The sequence below is a fragment of the Neomonachus schauinslandi genome, chromosome 9 (assembly GCF_002201575.2).
Source record: "Neomonachus schauinslandi chromosome 9, ASM220157v2, whole genome shotgun sequence".
NCBI lineage: Eukaryota > Metazoa > Chordata > Mammalia > Carnivora > Phocidae > Neomonachus > Neomonachus schauinslandi.
This window is the reverse complement of record NC_058411.1, coordinates 108478059-108496283: the sequence shown is the minus strand read 5'-3', so window position 1 is coordinate 108496283 and position 18225 is coordinate 108478059. Positions and strand designations below refer to the sequence as shown.

Here is an 18225-nt window from a genome sequence, read left to right as displayed (position 1 = left end):
TTCGAGCTTTTGAAGTTAGAAGGAAGTGGGCTCATCTCCAAATTTAACTAATTTGGAAACAACAGTGCTGAAGCCTGTGTAGGTACTTGATCCAGATTCCATTGAAACATTGCTTTTCAGGAGTAGGTTAAAATTTTAATGTATTTATTTATTTTTCATATTCAATTTTCATACTTATTTTCACTTCAAGTATTTAGTGGAGACAGTGCTTACTTAGCTAGAAAATTGGTGTTTTGTGTTGCTGTTTGAAGGGGATAGGTAATATAAAGTAATCCCACTGATCAAACAGTTAGAGGATATGCTTCATATAAGAGATTCATTTTTTTCTCCCTCAGAGATTTGTTATGCTATTTGTGGACACAGAATTGCTTTGTAAAATAGGTACAACTTTCTTTGTTCTAGAAATAGTCCTGGGCTTAGTACAGAATTTAGCAATAAGTTTATTGTATAATATTTTAAAAGGCTAAAACCTTACTTGGTTAAATAGTGTGTATTTTAGTTCTGGGTTCTACATTTCCGCCTACTAAGAAAAAATCGAAGTTATTGGCCTCAGAATGTTTTGCATATATTTTCTCCAAAGTTAAAAATAACCTTGATACAATTAAAATATGTATCATGTGATACATCCTCCTATTTAAAAAATTGCCTTTAATCTTCCTCTTAAATGCATGTACTTTTTGTTAAAATCAAAAATCGTTTTTAAAAACAATATATGTTGAATGTAAAAAAGAAGAAAATGAAAGTCACTTGTAATCCTATTGTCTTAGGATTTTAAAATAGTTACTACTTTAAAGTCTTTTTTGTTTTTTCAGTTTTTTCTATGTACGAGTTTCTTTTTATCCTAATATAGAAGCTTGATGAATTGCTTTCTCTTTGAGACAGAGAGTGTATGTGAATGTGTGTATGTGACTAATTTGCCTCCATAAATATATTTCCAACAACAAGCTGTGTGAGTGTGTGGATGTCTTAAAATGTGTACAGAATTCCACTGCATCTAAGGTCTTGGGAGATAGGTGACCAGAGCCAAATCTGAAAGCAGGAGTTAGAGACTAGGAGAAGCACACTGATTTTGGAAATCATGGGATGTCTTGGTTGGGTTTGGCTACTCAGGTCTTTTAACATCCCCGGAGCCTTGACTTTTCTCATCTGTTAAATGGGGATGACAATTTTAGTTTACTGGGGTCGTTTGAATAAATCACGCCTGGCACAGGGTGGGTGTTCAACAATTATTAATTTCCTTTCTTTGCTCTGAAGGCAAAGAAAACAGAGAACATGAGAAACACGCTTTTCTCAAAAGTAGAACTTAAAAATAATTCTTGAATGTCATGTGTTTTGGAGAGGCTCTTCTCATGAAGTTAGCACAGCAGGGAGAAGGAAATGTGGGATGCAGTGGAGATTGAGTGATGTATTATGCAGTATTGCTCTCCTTTCTCTTTTCCTTCCTTCTTGAAAAAGTCTTACTAATATAGTATAGAGAGTAGGCCATGTTTATTTATTTTTTTCCTTTTTGTAGCATGCAGCAGATTGGAACAAATATGATGACCGATTGATGAAAGCCGCAGAGAGGGGAGATGTAGAAAAAGTTTCCTCAATCCTTGCTAAAAAGGGCATCAATCCAGGCAAACTTGATGTGGAAGGCAGATCTGCGTAAGTATGACTGATGATAATCACCTCAAGGGAATTTGGGTGGACCCCGGGACACAAGTGAAATTTGTGAAGTGTGACTGTGAACGTATCAATTTCAAAAGGCTTTATCAAAACCCACACTATAAAATCTTTCAAACATCACTTTCAAACATTATGGACTAATAACTTGTTTTCAGTGTGAAAGATTTTCAAGCTAGAGAGAATACTAAAATACCACCCAGTGGTCTAGTTGTTTAGTCTCAGCTCCCAACCCATTTTTATATTTGGGTCATTATTTTAAGTGAGAATGTTCAGAACAGAAAGGAAGGCAGAACAGCTAGTGTGGCTTAGGGAGCCACAGGTCGTGATCCCACCCTTTGGTTTTTGGGTCACCGAGAAGGACTACTGGCTTATTTCTGTGCTTAGCTTTTCTCGCACCCCTCCCAATCTTCTTCCCTTCCCTTCCTGTTGAGGATGGGTTAAAGGGTAGGTGTACGTTCTGTTACCGTCCTCTGTAATTGTCGCAGTCAAAACCTTATCTGGGAAACCTTCCAAAGTTAGAGGTGAAAAGTCCCATTTCCTAAAGTTCCTGTCAGTCTTGCATGAGTTTATTTAGAATATTATAACTGGAAACCAGATACTAAATATAGAAATGAATATTAGGAAGTGGATAGTTAATGTTTGATGTAGATCACTACCTTAGGGTGCTTAAATATTCAAGTATATGAAAAATAGCAAAGCATGACGTAAAAATCAAGTAGCTTATTTATTTATTTATTTTTTAAGATTTTATTTATTTATTTGAGAGAGAATGAGAGAGAGAGAGAGAGAGCACATGAGAGGGGGGAGGGTCAGAGGGAGAAGCAGATTCCCTGCTCAGCAGGGAGCCCGATGTGGGACTCGATCCCGGGACTCCAGGATCATGACCTGAGCTGAAGGCAGTCGCTCAACCAACTGAGCCACCCAGGCGCCCTCAAGTAGCTTTTAGTACCAATAAAGTTTGAAACATTCCAATTTTTTAATACTGTTTCAATTTTATCAGGTAGGCAATTTGATAGCTATGGAAACATTGCTTGAGTCCTGCTCCTATTTTTGCTAAATTTTGAGCTATTTATATAGGGCTCACACTATAAGCAGTGAGAATTTAATATCTAAAAGTGACTTTATTTTTTGTGTTTCTTTTTCCCCAAACATCAAGATGTTAGAAGATGAAGGAAATCTTTGGGATGAAAATCGTCAGTGAAACCTTATTTCTTCAGTTCTGCCCATCCATGCTTTGACTGTTTTGAATGAATGGTTGCTTGAGTTTCTGTTCATTTTTTTTTCAATCTGAGGTTCAGTTTTGAGTGAAATTATTTGTATTAATGGTCAGCGTTGTAAAATCTGGTATAATTTGATGAACTATGAACTTCAGTTTGTAGGATATATGAGTAGTATTAGTCTCTGAGGTTTTCACTGTAGGAAATGGAATTCTTTTAGGATTCATGGGATAAAATATTTTCCTTTTGCTACTCACACACAGACTGTATTCTTCCTTAATTAGAGCATTTCATATTTAGTCAAATATAGGACATGTTACAAGCACACTTTCTGTATTAGAGGTAATTATAAAAATAATTTTATTTCAAATGACTATTTTTGGTTTGTTTTACAAGTTTTGAAATTTAAGACCGAAGTAACATGTGCTTCTTGACCTCGATCCAATTTCAAAAATGAAATATTTGAAGCCTAGCCAAAGTCACTGCAAGGATTTGTTTTCTTCCTGTTCACCTCTCTCCTGGGGAATAGCCCATTGCCAAAGCAAAATGGGGCAGATTCACCAGGAATCCCCACTGCCACTTGGAAATCCGGATACCAGTTCCTGTCTCCCCGTCCTCTCAGGCTGTCAGAAGTGGTATTTGGCCTCCCAGCCGTTTTCTCTGGAATCAACAAATGTTCCTCGGCAAAAAATGGCTTCAAATACCAAGCTCACCTCTCTGGGCCTCTGTCCCGCCCTGCATCCTGGCCTAGTTATTTTTCTGTCTTGTGACCTCACTGATGCCTTCCAACATATGTTGTATAGTTTATGCAACTTTTCTTGTTGTCGTCTAAGGTTGTCCACATTACCTGGATTTCTTATTATGGAAGCACTAATACACGTCTTGTTGAAAAAAAGACAAAGTTGACTTTTTAAATTAAAAAACAGTATTTCTATAAAGTAATTTTTCAGATTTCCTTTACGACTCTTCGCATACACTTTAGTGATCGATATGTCTTCCTTCTGAAGTCCACTATTTATAGCATATCCGCATTAATAATGCATTGTAGATTTGTTGTGATTTCTGCCCTTTAGTACATCATCAGTGTAATATTGATTTATTTTGAAGAAAGAAGTCTTCCAAATTTTTTGAGCTAAGAAAGGGAAACAAGCAAACAAAAAATGTTCCCTCCAAGATTGTTGGGAGACTAAAAACCTTTGCTTGAAGCAAATTACCGTTTCTCAAAAGGTTCTAATGGTGCATTGCATAGTATAATTCCCTACTTTGGTGTTGCAGAGATTGATACCCTTAGCCTTACAGCAATTTAATTCCACTGTAAGAAGAACTTACTTGATTCCTATGAACATTATATTCCTTTTATTAGAAACATCTCTGTCTCTCAAATTCAAATTATACACAAACCTCCTTTATTTTACTTAGTAGAGCTTGGTCTCTGGTTTGCATTTACATCCATCATAATACTAGTAGAGATACATGGCCAAGTGTTGTAATATCTGGAAATGAATTTGCAACCTATCTCCAGATTTTGTCTCTAAGCATTCAGTTATTCAAGTATTTGAGGGCCCATCATCTGTTTGGTATGTGCATTGGTCTGGGAATATAATAGGAAGGAAAACAGACAAAAATCCCTGCTTTCGCTGAGTTTAGAGTGGGAAGAGAGTGGTAGACTATAAAGAAAGACTATAAAAATAAATCTTGAATTTATGTATCATATTCAAAAATACGTAGTTCTGTATAGAATAATAAAGGCAGGGGTTGGGGAAGGTGGAGTCCTAAGGTTTCAGGGAATGGGGAAATGTAAAAATTTTAAATGGGGTGGTCAGGGAAGACCCCTCCTGAGAGTGTGATACGGAGTTTGTATCCAGGCCCCTTGCTAAGCTCTCGTACATTCTTTATCTCCTGGCTTCTTCACAGTGGTTATTGTACTTGGTTAGGGTTCAGTTGTATTTTGACCTGAGGTCAGCATCCTTTGTCGGCAAGCCCTACTGTTTTCACTTAGCAGTTTGGATTTGGTGGAGTATAGTCAATCAGTCACTGTCCTTTCTTACGGCACACAAAATAATTCTGTAAATGTTTGTTGATTAATAAAGTGTTAGATGATCAAAGAAACAATGGGGTATTTTCTCTTGTATCCTGAATACCTGATGGCTTAAACTTAGTTTTTAAAGCAGGCTTTCCTTGCCTTATTAGGAAGCTTGTCATGGCTGTGTGTGGAAAACTTCACCCACTTCATACAGGTCTGTGAACGAAGGGGAGGAATTAGGTGGTAGTTGTGGCTACTTTGGGGGAAGATGACACCAGCTCTTTTATGGCTTTCCAAGTGTAGCTTAGTTTGTTGTTTTGAAGGCTTTTCTATGCGAGGTTTAATTTGATAATTCTAAAGAGAAGGGATAAGTGTTTTGATCTGTTTGGCTTTAGCATTCTGCTAGAACTTCTTTTGTTTTGGCAGTTTCAGTATACTTGAAACGAAGCAAAATGATCTGATAGAAATTTTTCAGTGCATTTATCAAGCCCCCAGCACCAGTGCCTGCACTACTGATTAATAATAAGCTTTAGAATTAATGGTATTTGGTATAAATTTTCTATTATTAAGACTATTAAACATTGGAATATTCCATTGGTTCTAAGGAGGTATTTCTAGAGAGTGTTGGCTGCTTATGTAAATTTGGGTTAAAATTAGTTTTTCACTAATAAGGGATAGGTTTCTTTTTCCTGGTAGAAAATATAGAGATGTTTTATGTAGCCTTTTTAAAACGTGTGTGTGTGTGTGTGTGTTGAAGAAAAGGTGACATTAGTGTAACATGTAAGTTGATGTTTCATAATTTCTGTGGCATAACACATATTTTCTTTTTGTTTAGCTTCCATGTTGTGGCCTCCAAGGGGAACCTTGAATGTTTGAATGCCATCCTTGTACATGGCGTTGATATTACAACCAGCGACACTGCAGGTAGGTTGCCGCCATGGTCAGTTACAAAACAGAAAGGGAGGACAAGCCTTGTCCATTGCTAATGTTCTTCAGACCGGAATGTGATTTAGAGAGAGACGTCCTCAGTTTTCTGTTTTGAAATAGTTGAGAACAAGTTTACTTCTGAGGTATCGTCATTGGTCTCGGAGAGGTAAAAGACAGGGAATTGAGGAGACAGGATTGCTGAGCTGATGAGCGTTTGGAGACCTGAGGTCCAGTGCTGGTCTTGGTAATATTATAGGATCCTAAAATCTCAGACTTGGAAGAACCTTTAGGGGCCATTTAGTTTATACTCATATACTCTTTTTTTTTTTTTTAAGATTTTATTTATTTATTTGACAGAGAGAGACACAGCGAGAGGGAACACAAGCAGGGGGAGTGGGAGAGGGAGAAGCAGGCTCCCTGCCGATCAGGGAGCCCGATGTAGGGCTCGATCCCAGGACCCTGGGATCATGGCCTGAGCCGAAGGCAGAAGCTTAACCAACTGAGCCACCCAGGCATCCCTATTTTATTTTATTTTTTAAAAAATATTTTATTTATTTATTTGAGAGAGAGAGCAGGAGCAATGGGGAGGGGCAGAGGGAGAGGGAGAAGTAGACTCCCCGCTGATCAGGGAGCCCGATGCGGGACTTGATCCCAGGACCCTGGGATCATGACCTGAGCCGAAGGCAGACGCTTAATGACTGAGCCCCCCAGGCGCCCCTATACTCATATACTCTTGACTCTGTGAATCCTTGCTGTCATGAGGTCATTCGATACTTGGTTGGACATTTCTCGTGATGGGGCGCTAACTGCCTCGTAGCAATGACAGCACTACCAAGAATGATCGTTAACAAGAAGAGCTGACGCAGCACATGGTACCCTGCTGAGCAGTTCACACACACTAACTCACTGTAGCCTCACACCATCCCAGGGAGGCTGCGAGGCACTGAGCCAGCCATTCAGGAACTGGCCCAGGCTCCTTCAGTGGATGAGCCACAGCCGGAGTCTGTGTCCGTAACCATTATGCTTTATAAGGGAACCTGTTCTGTATTTGGTTACTGTATTTATAAAAAAATGATTTCTTGTAGACAGTTTTTGTTTTGTTTTGTTTTTTTTTAAAGATTTTATTTATTTATTTGACACACAGAGAGAGATCACAAGTGGGGGCGGGCAGAGGGAGAGGGAGAAGCAGACTCCCCACTGAGCAGGGAGCCCGATGCGGGGCTCAATCCCAGGACCCTGGGATCATGACCTGAGCCGAAGGCAGACGCTTAACTGACTGAGCCACCCGGGCGCCCTTTCTTGTAGACAGTTTTTTTTTTTTTTTTTTTAAAGATTTTATTTATTTATTTGAGAGAGAGAATGAGAGAGAGAGAGCACATGAGAGGGGGGAGGGTCAGAGGGAGAAGCAGACTCCCTGCTGAGCAAGGAGCCCGATATGGGACTCGATCCCGGGACTCCAGGATCATGACCTGAGCTGAAGGCAGTCGCTTAACCGACTGAGCCACCCAGGCGCCCCTTGTAGACAGTTTTAAGTCTGTTTCTTACTACGCCTTCTGCTTAAACTTAGCTGTACCCATGTCTGTCTTTTAAAATCTTACAGCATAAGTTTGTCTGCACAGCACAAGATAGACCTCTTCAGTGAGCGTGCTAGTTTTCTCAGGATAACCATTCTCAATTCTCTGGACAGCTTATTTCTCTGCAGTTCTACTTTGTTATTCGGTTAAATATAGGGGGTGACCTAGAACCAGAATTTCCTTAACAACTTTAATATTTTATCTTGTGATTCCATATAGAGACAGATAAATGCATTACAGTTAAACCAGCACTGTGTTTAGAAATGGAAGGGAGGCAGAGGAAAAGAGAGATCTCAGTGAGGAGAATCTTTACCTAAGGATATATCAAATTTTAACTTGAAGACCAAAGTCTATCTGCCACCTTTGAATGATGAACAAAAGAATATGTTAATTACTGGGATGCCTGGGTGGCTCAGTTGGTTAAGCATCTGCCTTCAGCTCAGGTCATAATCCAAGGGTCCTGGGATCGAGCCCCACATCGGGCTCCTGGCTCAGTGGGGAGCCTGCTTCTCCCTCTGCTCCCCCTGCTTGTGCTCTCTCTCTCTCTGACAAATAAATAAATAAAATCAAAAAAAAAAAAGAGAATATGTTAATTACTTACAAAAACATTCCACTGATGTAGAGGAATATTTATAGAAATTTTGGACTAACCATATACCTCTTTAGAGATCTTTAGACTTTATTTATTTATTGTTCTGATTCTAATTTAGACAAGTATCTATCTTATTTTTTGTCTGTATTCTTTCTGCTCTGGATATTTTTGCCTAGTGACTTTTGCCCTCCCTCCTTCGGTGCAGATCAAGTATTTTTAAATGCTTTCCCAGGCACAGCAGACATCATTTCGTATGCTGCATCCTGATAATACTCTGCTTAAACTCTTTGTCTTTTGTTTTTGCTGTTGTTTAGTTATATTTGTATTTGCCTCGTTTTACTATTTTTGTCTTGAGTTGTCCTTTCTTGAGGACAAGGACCTTGTCTTATTTGCTGTAATATTGTCTATTATAATCCAGATGTGGATATTCAGTAACAATTTGATAAAAAAATTTATGTATTTTATCTTAACTCCTTTATTTGCTAGCAGTATGAAAGTATATTGAAAATAACTGTATTTCAAGTGAGTGTGGTTTTGGTTTTGAGGTATTTATGACCCAGGTCTTACCAGGTAGGCACCTTGGGTGTAATTCATAGTGTTGTGCTGTAGATTTGATGTTTCCTTAATTTTTTTTACTGTATTATCTGAAGTGGCTGGATTTGGGTTTGGCTAAGGAAATACCCGACCTGACATTTTTATGTGGCCCATTGTGTTGAACACCAGGGACTGTCCCTACTGTCCTACTCCATACTCTCTCTTACTTTCCATGTAAATGATAGTTTTCCTTGTCACTTTTCACAGTGTAAAATAATTCTAGGAAACTTGTCCATGAACAGTAACAAATTGAAATTTGAAATCATCTAACTTATTTGTAATTAGAGGATGTTTAGGTATGGATGAAGATGTTGTATCTGTACTTGGTTAAAGATCTGGACTCACTGCTGTTTGTTCTAGAACCTGGTAGTACACAGAAGTGATCAGATCCAGGAAAACTTAATCCACTTATCTAAACTCATATAAAAGTGAGTGAGGGTTGAAAGTTGAAGTCAGTGTATTCCTTCATCTAAGATGAACAACACAAATGACTTCCCTTCTAGCAAAAGGGTCTGACAGTGAAGTCAGATCATTTTCTGAGAGGTTTGTGAAGTGAGAGGAAAGTTAAGAGCACAAAAGATTGGCAGATGGAATGGCCTGGTGAAACCCTTTTGTCTTTCACCATCCAATGAGATGTATGCGTAAAGAAATGCAATTAGAAGAAATCATGTTTGGAGGAAGAATGTTGTCTGCAGCTTTACCTTTTTCAGTATTCAGTTAATCTTTCAGATGATTTATTCCCTTTAAAATGGCACATTTTAATACACATTATATTTGAACAAGTTGTCTGATTTTCAGAGACACAGTCCTAGTGAACTTCGAATTTTATTTTATTTTTATTCATTTGAGACAGAGAGAGAGAGAGCATGAGTGGGGGTGGGGGGGTGTGTGTGCAGAGGGAGAGGGAGAAGCAGGCTCTCCGCTGAGCAGGGAGCCGGATGTGGGACTCGATCCCAGGACCTTGGGATCATGACCCGAGCCGAAGGCAGAGGCTTAATCTGAGTCACCCGGCCGCCCCTGAACTTTGAATTTTAGTTGAAAATTAGTTTCTTTGACTTAGGTCTCTTAACTTCCTGTATTTTAGTGTCCACACTGCCTGTTTAGAAATATTTTGAGAAATCTAGGTATCTTTCTCCCACTCCTATTCCCATTCTCTTTTTCTCCTCTTCCTCTCCCTACCTCCCGTCTTTCCTGGCTGACTTTAATTACTTACTCTGTCCCAGGCACCACTCTAGGTATTGGAGATATAGTGGTGAATAAGACAAAATTCTTGCTCTTTATGGGTTTGTAGATTGAATTTTTCTTCCCACCTTCATTGTTTTGGTGTACACATTAGCTCTTACTAAAATATCAACCTGAGTGAAAGCATGCTTACAAATTAAGTATCTTGTCAACTAATCTTGGAAAAAATGAATCACATTTCTATGGAAAATTCACTTGTGAAGAAAATAACTGTTCATGTATATCTTAAATTATTTTTTTGATAGGAAGAAATGTTCTTCACCTGGCTGCGAAGTATGGGCATGCCTTGTGTCTACAGAAACTTCTACAGGTAGTAAAAGTGGCTAATACTCTGGCTTTATTATTTTGACTGCAAATAATAGATGTGTTTTCGGAATTCGAGATCAAAGAAAATAGTAGGTTAATTTTGATTGTTAGCTTACATAATTTCTTTTCCATCATTTGTGAAAGAATGTGAACAGTAAAAAGCAAAAACTCTGAGGGAAGTGAATCGCATAGCTCAGTGTATTAAAAATAAATAACAAAGGCTTGACCTTCCTGTTGACATTAGCTGGAGACTGGAATTTTCTGTGTCTGGTCTATGACATAAAGTGATACAACATAGGAGCTGTATATTTCTGTATAAACATCAGTCACTTTAGACTATGTGATATCGACGCTACTAGTTAAACTTGTGGTCAGGCAGCCACAAAAGTCCTTGAACTAGTGGGCTGAAGAAAGTTTTCAGTTAAAGGGTCCAGTCCTCCGTTTCCAGAAACATTGTTACCACTAAGTTTCACAGAAGAGCTCATTTGTTTTTCCTGAATCAGTTGTTCAAATTTTAACTCTTGGTGAGAAAAAACCCCCAAACAATAACAGTTTCTATATCCCATGCTATTATAATGTACCATATGTTTTCCTGTTTGGTGAAAAACTTGAATTTACAGTATAATGTTATTATATTTGTTTCATGTCAAACTATTTAGTGGCTTGTCTAGTAGTCCTTAGGTTTTTTGATAAATGGAATATTTTAAGATTAAATAACAGCTGTTCATTTGAGTCTAGATGTTTAACTTTAAAGTGAAACTCTCCCAGCCGACTAAGTTTCTGTGTTTTAACAGTACAATTGTTCCACTGAACACGTAGATCTTCAGGGAAGAACCGCACTTCATGACGCAGGTAAGTGAGGGTTTCACTTTGACATAGCCAGTATTTGTTGAAACAGCTAGGCATTTAAATTAATTTCCAAGTTTTAATATGCATGTGTCTGTATAATTCTTGGAGAAATAGAATATTATGAAGTTTTTGTTTATCCGAATGTGAAATTTATTTGATTGTACAGCTTAAAAAGATTCATTCAGCCAAGACTAGTTTGCTAGATATTAAAAGTCCAAAGATAAGTAAACACGATCCTGCTCTCAAGGAAGCTCTAAACACTGTGTAACTCTCTGTGTATGTGTGGGGAGGGGAGGAGGAATGATTTTTTTTCTTAAAAACTACATTTGCCTAATTAACATGTCTGAATACCATTTTTCTCATCTGCAAAATAAAGTTAACACTACTGCAATAAGTGGTTATAATTAAATTATAAATAGTGCCTGGCATGTAGTAATTTCTAGGCCTCAGTGCTAAATTTCGTATCACTGTAATGTGCTGTATTTTTAAAAAATATACTAGTAATTTCACAGATTTTATTAATCATACTTGTGTATTTAAATTTATCTGCATTATTCTTCAGGTGTCTTAAAGACAGAAGTTAGATATTAAGTATTTTTTGGACTGTACCACAGTCTGACCTCTGGCCTGACTCTTCTAAGTCTGACATTCCTACAGTTTACTGGAAAGCCAAAGTAAAGAAAAGTAGCTACCCTGTCTTGTCATGTTTATGGAATATCTGCAGTAGATCAAGGTGGCCTGTGTTAAAAATGCAATATACCGCAAATTTCCTTCAAACTTTGGTACCTTAATTTATTTCAGCTTTTTTCTTTTTATGTTTTACGTGATAGTTTAATTTTTTACACAAGGTATTTTTTCTTTTATTTTTGTGAAGTGGTGGTATTTGCAAAGCATTTTCATATGCATTGTCATTTGAGCCTCACAATGACCCCTGTGTGGTTTTTGGTTTTGAGGAGAAATGCCTTGTCTGTTCTTCTCTGTGGGCCCTAGCTCTGCCTTCTGGGAGGTTCTTACTTGTCTGGTATTCTCTAGGGTCACAGATAAATGGCATGGCAGAGAGCATGTCCTCTGTAGAGGCAGCTTAAGGGCTGGAACAATCATGAGTGTTAGCAGACTGGCCTTCTGGGACCTTGTGTAGTACGGTTCCCATAAAACCTTGGTCGGCTTTTTGGTTTATTTGTTTCCAGCCATTTCCATTTGTCCATCTCCAAAGTTATTTTCTGGACATGAAGTTCTTAACCCTCCTTTAGTTCTTGTCCTTATTTGTAGAGTCATGACTCTGCCTCATTTAATGGCTGCCACCTCCCAGCCATGTGAAATAATATTCTTGAATGGGATTATAATATCCTTACCATGATGTTTATTCCAAGAGCAGATTTTTTTTTTTCTCTTTAGTGGGAGTTCCTTGAGAAAAGTTGTGACCAACAACAGTGTTACATCTTGCTGCTTGACATAGAAATGGTCGGCTTCCCCACATCTCTGAGGTCCCAGATATCTAGACACTGTCTTTCATCTGTGTTCATAAACTGGCTGATTCTTGCTTGACCTCATCTCTTTCTTATCATACCTTACTAAAAGTAAGCAGCTGCCAATGTGCACTAAAATTTTGGCCCTTTTCTCTTGCTTCACCTCGAAAGGCCACGTGGTACATCTTCTAAATGATGATGGACGATAGCTCTTTCAAATGTTTTGCCACAGCGTGAGAACAATCACAAGATTTCTAGCCTGAAATACGTTTAGTCATTACCTAGTACTCAACCACTAAGCCAGTGCCATATGATTTAGGTATTCGTTGTAACAGCACCTAACTCCTGATAGCAGTGTTGTCTCAGTTAGGGGTAAGGCTAGGCTACTGGGACAGAGACACTATAAAATAACACTGAATTAAACAGCTCCACAGGATTGCTTTCTGTCATGTCAAAATCCTGATGTTCAGATGGGCTTGTGCCTCTGTGCCCTGTGGCTATTCAGGGACCCAGATTTCTTCCATTTTGCTGTTCCACCATTGCCTAGCACGTTGTCCTTATCTTTAAGGCTGAAGTTGCTGGCAGGCACTTCTGTTTTCCTGCTAACAGGAGGGGAAAGGTCATGGAGGAATGTATAAACCACTCTTTTAAGCCCTAGAGTCAGAGGTAGCACGCATCACTCCTGTCACATTCCACTGGTGAGATCTAATGCACGTGGTCATGGCTGCATGCAAGGGAGTCTGGGAACTGTGGTGTCCAGGTGAGCCCGCATGTGCCCAGCCCAGCTTCGTTACCGTGGAAGGAAGGGTGATCACAGCTGGGTGGCAGCGCCACTCTCCACCATAGCACCTTTACTACCGTGGACACCAGTTGGATTCACAGTGACTCTTTACTGGTTCAGTATACTGTAGCTCCAGAATTTATTATGCTTTACATTTTTTTCATTCTTATTTTTAATTGGTCCTGAATGGTTGTTAGTTTTATAATTCCTGAATTAATGTATTCAGTTTCAGTTTCTTTTTTTAAAAACGGGTTCTATATTTTCTATAAAAGACTTGCTGGATTAAAGACAGCAGAAATGAAAATTTACTTGATTTTCTTATGTGTATTTGGTTTTATTCTGTGGAATTTCACACATACACAAAAGAATGCTTTGTCAGTACTTTTTGTGGCTAATAATCTAGTCGTGACTCATAATAAATACAGGGAGTATTTATTAATAATAATATAAAAACTTTTAATAAAAACTCATGGGGAGTTGAAACACAATCCTATTTTATGATGTTAACAATAATTTTTTTTTCCTAATACAAATATGAACTCTAGTGTTGGTTGGAGAAGAAGCAGTGTGTGGTTTTACAATATAATTTTCAGGAAAATGACCCTGCTTTGCATCATCAAAGGCAGACATTGCAATCTCTGATTTTAAAAGGAAATATGAATTATTATGAGTCAAACCTTTTTTACTGTGACTCATCTATAAAGACCTGAATATGATTCATTTAAAAACAATTGAGCTAACCCTTCAAGGATCAAGTCAGTTGTAGCCACATTTATTTTTTTTTAAGATTTATTTAATTACTTATTTGACAGAGACACACAGCGAGAGAAGGAACACAAGCAGGGGGAGTGGGAGAGGGAGAGGCAGGCTCCCCGCTGAGCGGGGAGCCTGATGTGGGGCTTGATCCCAGGACCCTGGGATCATGACCCCAGCCAAAGGCAGACGCTTAACGACTGAGCCACCCAGGCGCCCCTTGATTTTTATTTCTATGTTTACACTTAGGGTAGCAGTATATTGTCTTCTGCAAGGGTAACAATATTCGTTGGTCCCAGTAAATTGTGCAACATTTATAAAATGATCTGGTCTAACCCATTTTCTAAAGTGGGTGCTTATTATGCTAAACTGAGAGTGGAGGTTGTGAAGCTTGGTAGTTTAGAAATTGAAGAACTTATGCCTTATATGGACGTAGCAAAGCACCATGTGTCTTACTAACAGATGTTCACCATTTATCATTTTTTTTTGTTCCTCAAAGCCATGGCAGACTGTCCTTCCAGCATACAGCTGCTTTGTGACCATGGGGCCTCCGTGAATGCCAAAGATGTGGTAAGTCCGTTTATGTTTATTGTCATTTCAACTCACGTATTCCAACTTTTATGTTTTGGTGAGATTTGTTGTCTTAATGCTGTTTTATTTTTCTTGTTGCTTAGGATGGGCGGACACCACTGGTTCTGGCTACTCAGATGTGTAGGCCAACAATATGTCAACTGCTAATAGATAGGGGGGCGGAGATTAATTCCAGAGACAAACAAAACAGGTAATTCTTTTATCACAGCTCCACGGACACCAGCTGGATTCACAGTGACTCTGAAACTCTGCCACTGTGACTTGTCCTTTCCATCCCCCTTTGGATCTCTCTTTCCTTGGAATTAGCACCCACTTTTTTTTTCTTTCTCTTTTCCCCAGAGTCTGATGAAGGAAGAAGAGGGAAATAGGGGGAGATGGCAGGGTAAATGTGGAATACAAAGCAGTGATTAGAGCCTGTGTTCAGGTCAGAAAACTGAAGAAAGAGGAATTATATCCCAGTTATTAATTTTAAAGTTTTAAAACAATCTTTAATGAAAAACGGGCTCAGGTAAGAAAATGAGGGAGAATAATAAAAAATCGCACCTTCAGTCTGCTTCTTTGTTAGTGAATCTTTTGAGAGTAAAGGTTCCTGCATGTCCTGGAGCTTGATGTTTTTCCGTGTAGACTCTCTCAATGTGTTGGTTCTCCTTACCCTGCCTGGGCATAGTGCTGTCTCCTTCTCTGAAACCAAGTTCATTTCTACACCCTGAGGTTCCCTGCATATATTTTTGCTTCTGTGTTCCATGTCATTTTAGTTGGTGCGCACTAATACTTTCTCTCTGTAGCTCTCCCCTTCCCCTCCTCTAGGTCCAGTGTATCGTGACACTGCTATTATAATTCTCATGTTCATAGTCCCAGTGTTTCTGACAGTGATGTGTCTGAAATACATCCCATCTCCTAGTTGGAGCATTACAGTAATTCATAACAAATTTTGGGGATTTTGTAAATGTTTACTAGTAAAATTACTAGTAAAAATTGACTTAACTTTGTTCTTCTAAACATGTATCCTATTCTTTTGTAGTTCACTAGAATTAGATAGGTACAAAAAAAAGTCCTTAGACGTCAATTTTATAGTTCTACTCGTTTTTATTGTTCAGACCTCTCAAAGGAGGAAATTCTTAAGCAGTTAAGTCATTAGTGTGATTATTAAGTAAGTGGCTTTTTTGCATTACTTTGTTTTTGCAGATACTATAATCTGGTTCCAAGCAGGACTAAGAAAGTTGGGTTTAAAAATAAAGTTTAGGATCAGAGAGTGATGATCTGGTTGATCCATGTATAATGCCTTATTTTTTTATAGATCTTATATTTTCCCAAGCATTTTGGAATGCCACACACACACACACACACACACACACACACAAATGATGAGGTATGGCAATGTGTATTAAATAGGCTAGGTAGCAGACGGCTTTAAAAATAAATTAAAATGGGGCGCCTGGGTGGCTCAGTCGGTTAAGCGACTGCCTTCGGCTCAGGTCATGATCCTGGAGTCCCTGGATCGAGTCCCGCATCGGGCTCCCTGCTCAGCAGGGAGTCTGCTTCTCCCTCTGACCCTCCCCCATCTCATGCTCTCTCTCTCTCTCATTCTCTCTGTCTCAAATAAATAAATAAATAAATAAAATCTTTAAAAAAAAAATAAATAAAATAAAAATAAATTAAAATGTGGGGCACCTGGGTGGCTCAGTCGGTTGAGTATCTGACTCTTGGTTTCAGCTCAGGTTGTGATCTCAGGGTCATGAGATCGAGCCTTGTGTCTGGCTCTGTGCTCAGCATGTTGTCTATTTGTTTAAGACTCTTTCTCCCTCTCCCTCTATACGCCCCCCAACTCATGCTCTCTTTCTCTCAAATAAATCTTTAAAAAGATAAGTTAAAATCTTACATTTAAGAAGAAATTAAAAATAAATTAAAACTCTGTGTTTTTTTTCTTATCTATAGCATTTTTTCCCTAATAAAAAAACTTTGTTGGTGGTGCCCAGTGTATATAAAATTGTATTCCAGGAGCTATTGGGGAGTATAAAAGAGAAATAGGATATACATAGAAGAAAAGCAAGAATCCGTTTTCTTACGAAATCCAATATTCACAAAGACCGTGTTAGATATAGGATAAGTCGCTTCATTTCATGAGGTATTTTTTGGTTTCCTCAGCAATAAAAATAGGAATGGGACAAAATAATTTCAAGGGTCCTTCTAAATTTCCATGATGATTCAATTGCTTAATTGCATTATTGCTATTTTTACTGTTAAGTGTTCCAGTGCTGATGATCCTGTCAAGGCAGAATAAACCAGTAGTCCATGATAATGGGGTTAATTAAGGAAGGTTTATGGAGGAGGTGGGTTTTAAAATTAAGTGTGAAGATGTGAAGGTCTCCAGTTAGGAGAAGGAAAGCTCTTTTAAGGAAAGAAATCAGAACTGAAATCTGATTCTTGTTTTGGAGTCGAAGGGATTCGTCAAAGAGGTTTGCATGATGAGGTTCAGTTCATGAAGGGGCTTTGAATAGTTTGGGTTTACGGCTGTAGGTTTTGGGCAGATGGGGTAACAGTATCAGTGATGGGAAATTTTTGTGGTAATTTACTTGTAGAACATAGAAGTACTGGAGTAAAGGAGGTTAGTTTGGTAGTAGAAGCAACACATATATGTAAGTGAGTGATGCAAGGTTTTTAGCTCTGCAGACTAAGAAAGCGAATGTTTTTATAATGTGATGAAGTTAAAATAGAAGATAAAAATAGGAAGTAAAATATAACAAGTATGACTTCTTAAAGTAATATCTATTCTTTAAGAAGGGGGCCTCTGGCAGGTTTCTGAAATATTTTCTTGGGTCTTTCTCAATGTCTTTTATGCTTCTGTCTTCCCTCTTAGAACTGCTCTCATGCTAGGTTGCGAGTATGGTTGTAAAGATGCTGTAGAAGTCTTACTTAAAAATGGTGCTGACGTAAGCCTGCTGGATGCCCTGGGCCATGATAGTTCTTACTATGCAAGAATTGGGGACAACCTGGACATTCTAACTTTATTGAAGACTGCGTCGGAAAATACCAACATAGGTAGGTAGCAAAGTAGCTAGAAAAGTCTAGCTTAATAGCAGCTTTTAAAGACTCAGATGGTGGAACTGCAGGTTGTAAGAAGCAAGGCATTTCTTAGTGCTACACATCATTGGTCTGTCTCCCTCTCTGCCGTGGCTTTGCGTTATTTGTGTTGTAGTGGTCGCTTGCTTTGAGGCAGTGCTGTTGTGTATATTGGCTAGTTTATCAAGTAAACCCTACTGTACTATGGAGTAGGTTAAGGAATGAGGAGAAAGAGCCCAGTCAAGCGTGTTTTACTAATATATATATATATATATATTTTTTTTTTTTGATGAGGAGGGCTGTAACACTTAGCTTTTATACTTAACAAAATTTTAAAGAAAGAATCATTGTTTGAACATGTATATAAAATATTCAACCAGTATTTATCAAATAACCGTATCAAGTATTTTTCTGTGTTTATTAAAGAGAAATATCCTTCCAGTCTTTTCCCTATGCAGGAAGGAGTAGCCTTCTAGTCTTTTCCCTATGTGGGAAATTGAGGTCACTCGTAGTGAGCTGCAGATTACTTTTTGTGTAATAAATTTTGAAGGGTTTTCCCTCATAGATAAACATTTGTCTATA

The 18225-nt window shown here is 38.3% G+C and overlaps 1 protein-coding gene across 2 annotated transcripts in view; it reads left to right on the top strand.

Moving 5' to 3' along the window:
* Positions 1-18225, top strand: part of UACA (uveal autoantigen with coiled-coil domains and ankyrin repeats) — a 94739-nt gene that overhangs the window by 49311 nt on the left and 27203 nt on the right. For both annotated transcript variants that reach the window (XM_044917758.1, XM_021693750.2), the window contains exons 2-8: positions 1514-1647; positions 5744-5832; positions 10083-10147; positions 10938-10995; positions 14492-14562; positions 14667-14773; positions 17441-17622. In XM_044917758.1, coding sequence (XP_044773693.1) covers positions 1514-1647; positions 5744-5832; positions 10083-10147; positions 10938-10995; positions 14492-14562; positions 14667-14773; positions 17441-17622 — 706 coding nt within the window. The remainder of the gene's footprint in view (positions 1-1513; positions 1648-5743; positions 5833-10082; positions 10148-10937; positions 10996-14491; positions 14563-14666; positions 14774-17440; positions 17623-18225) is intronic.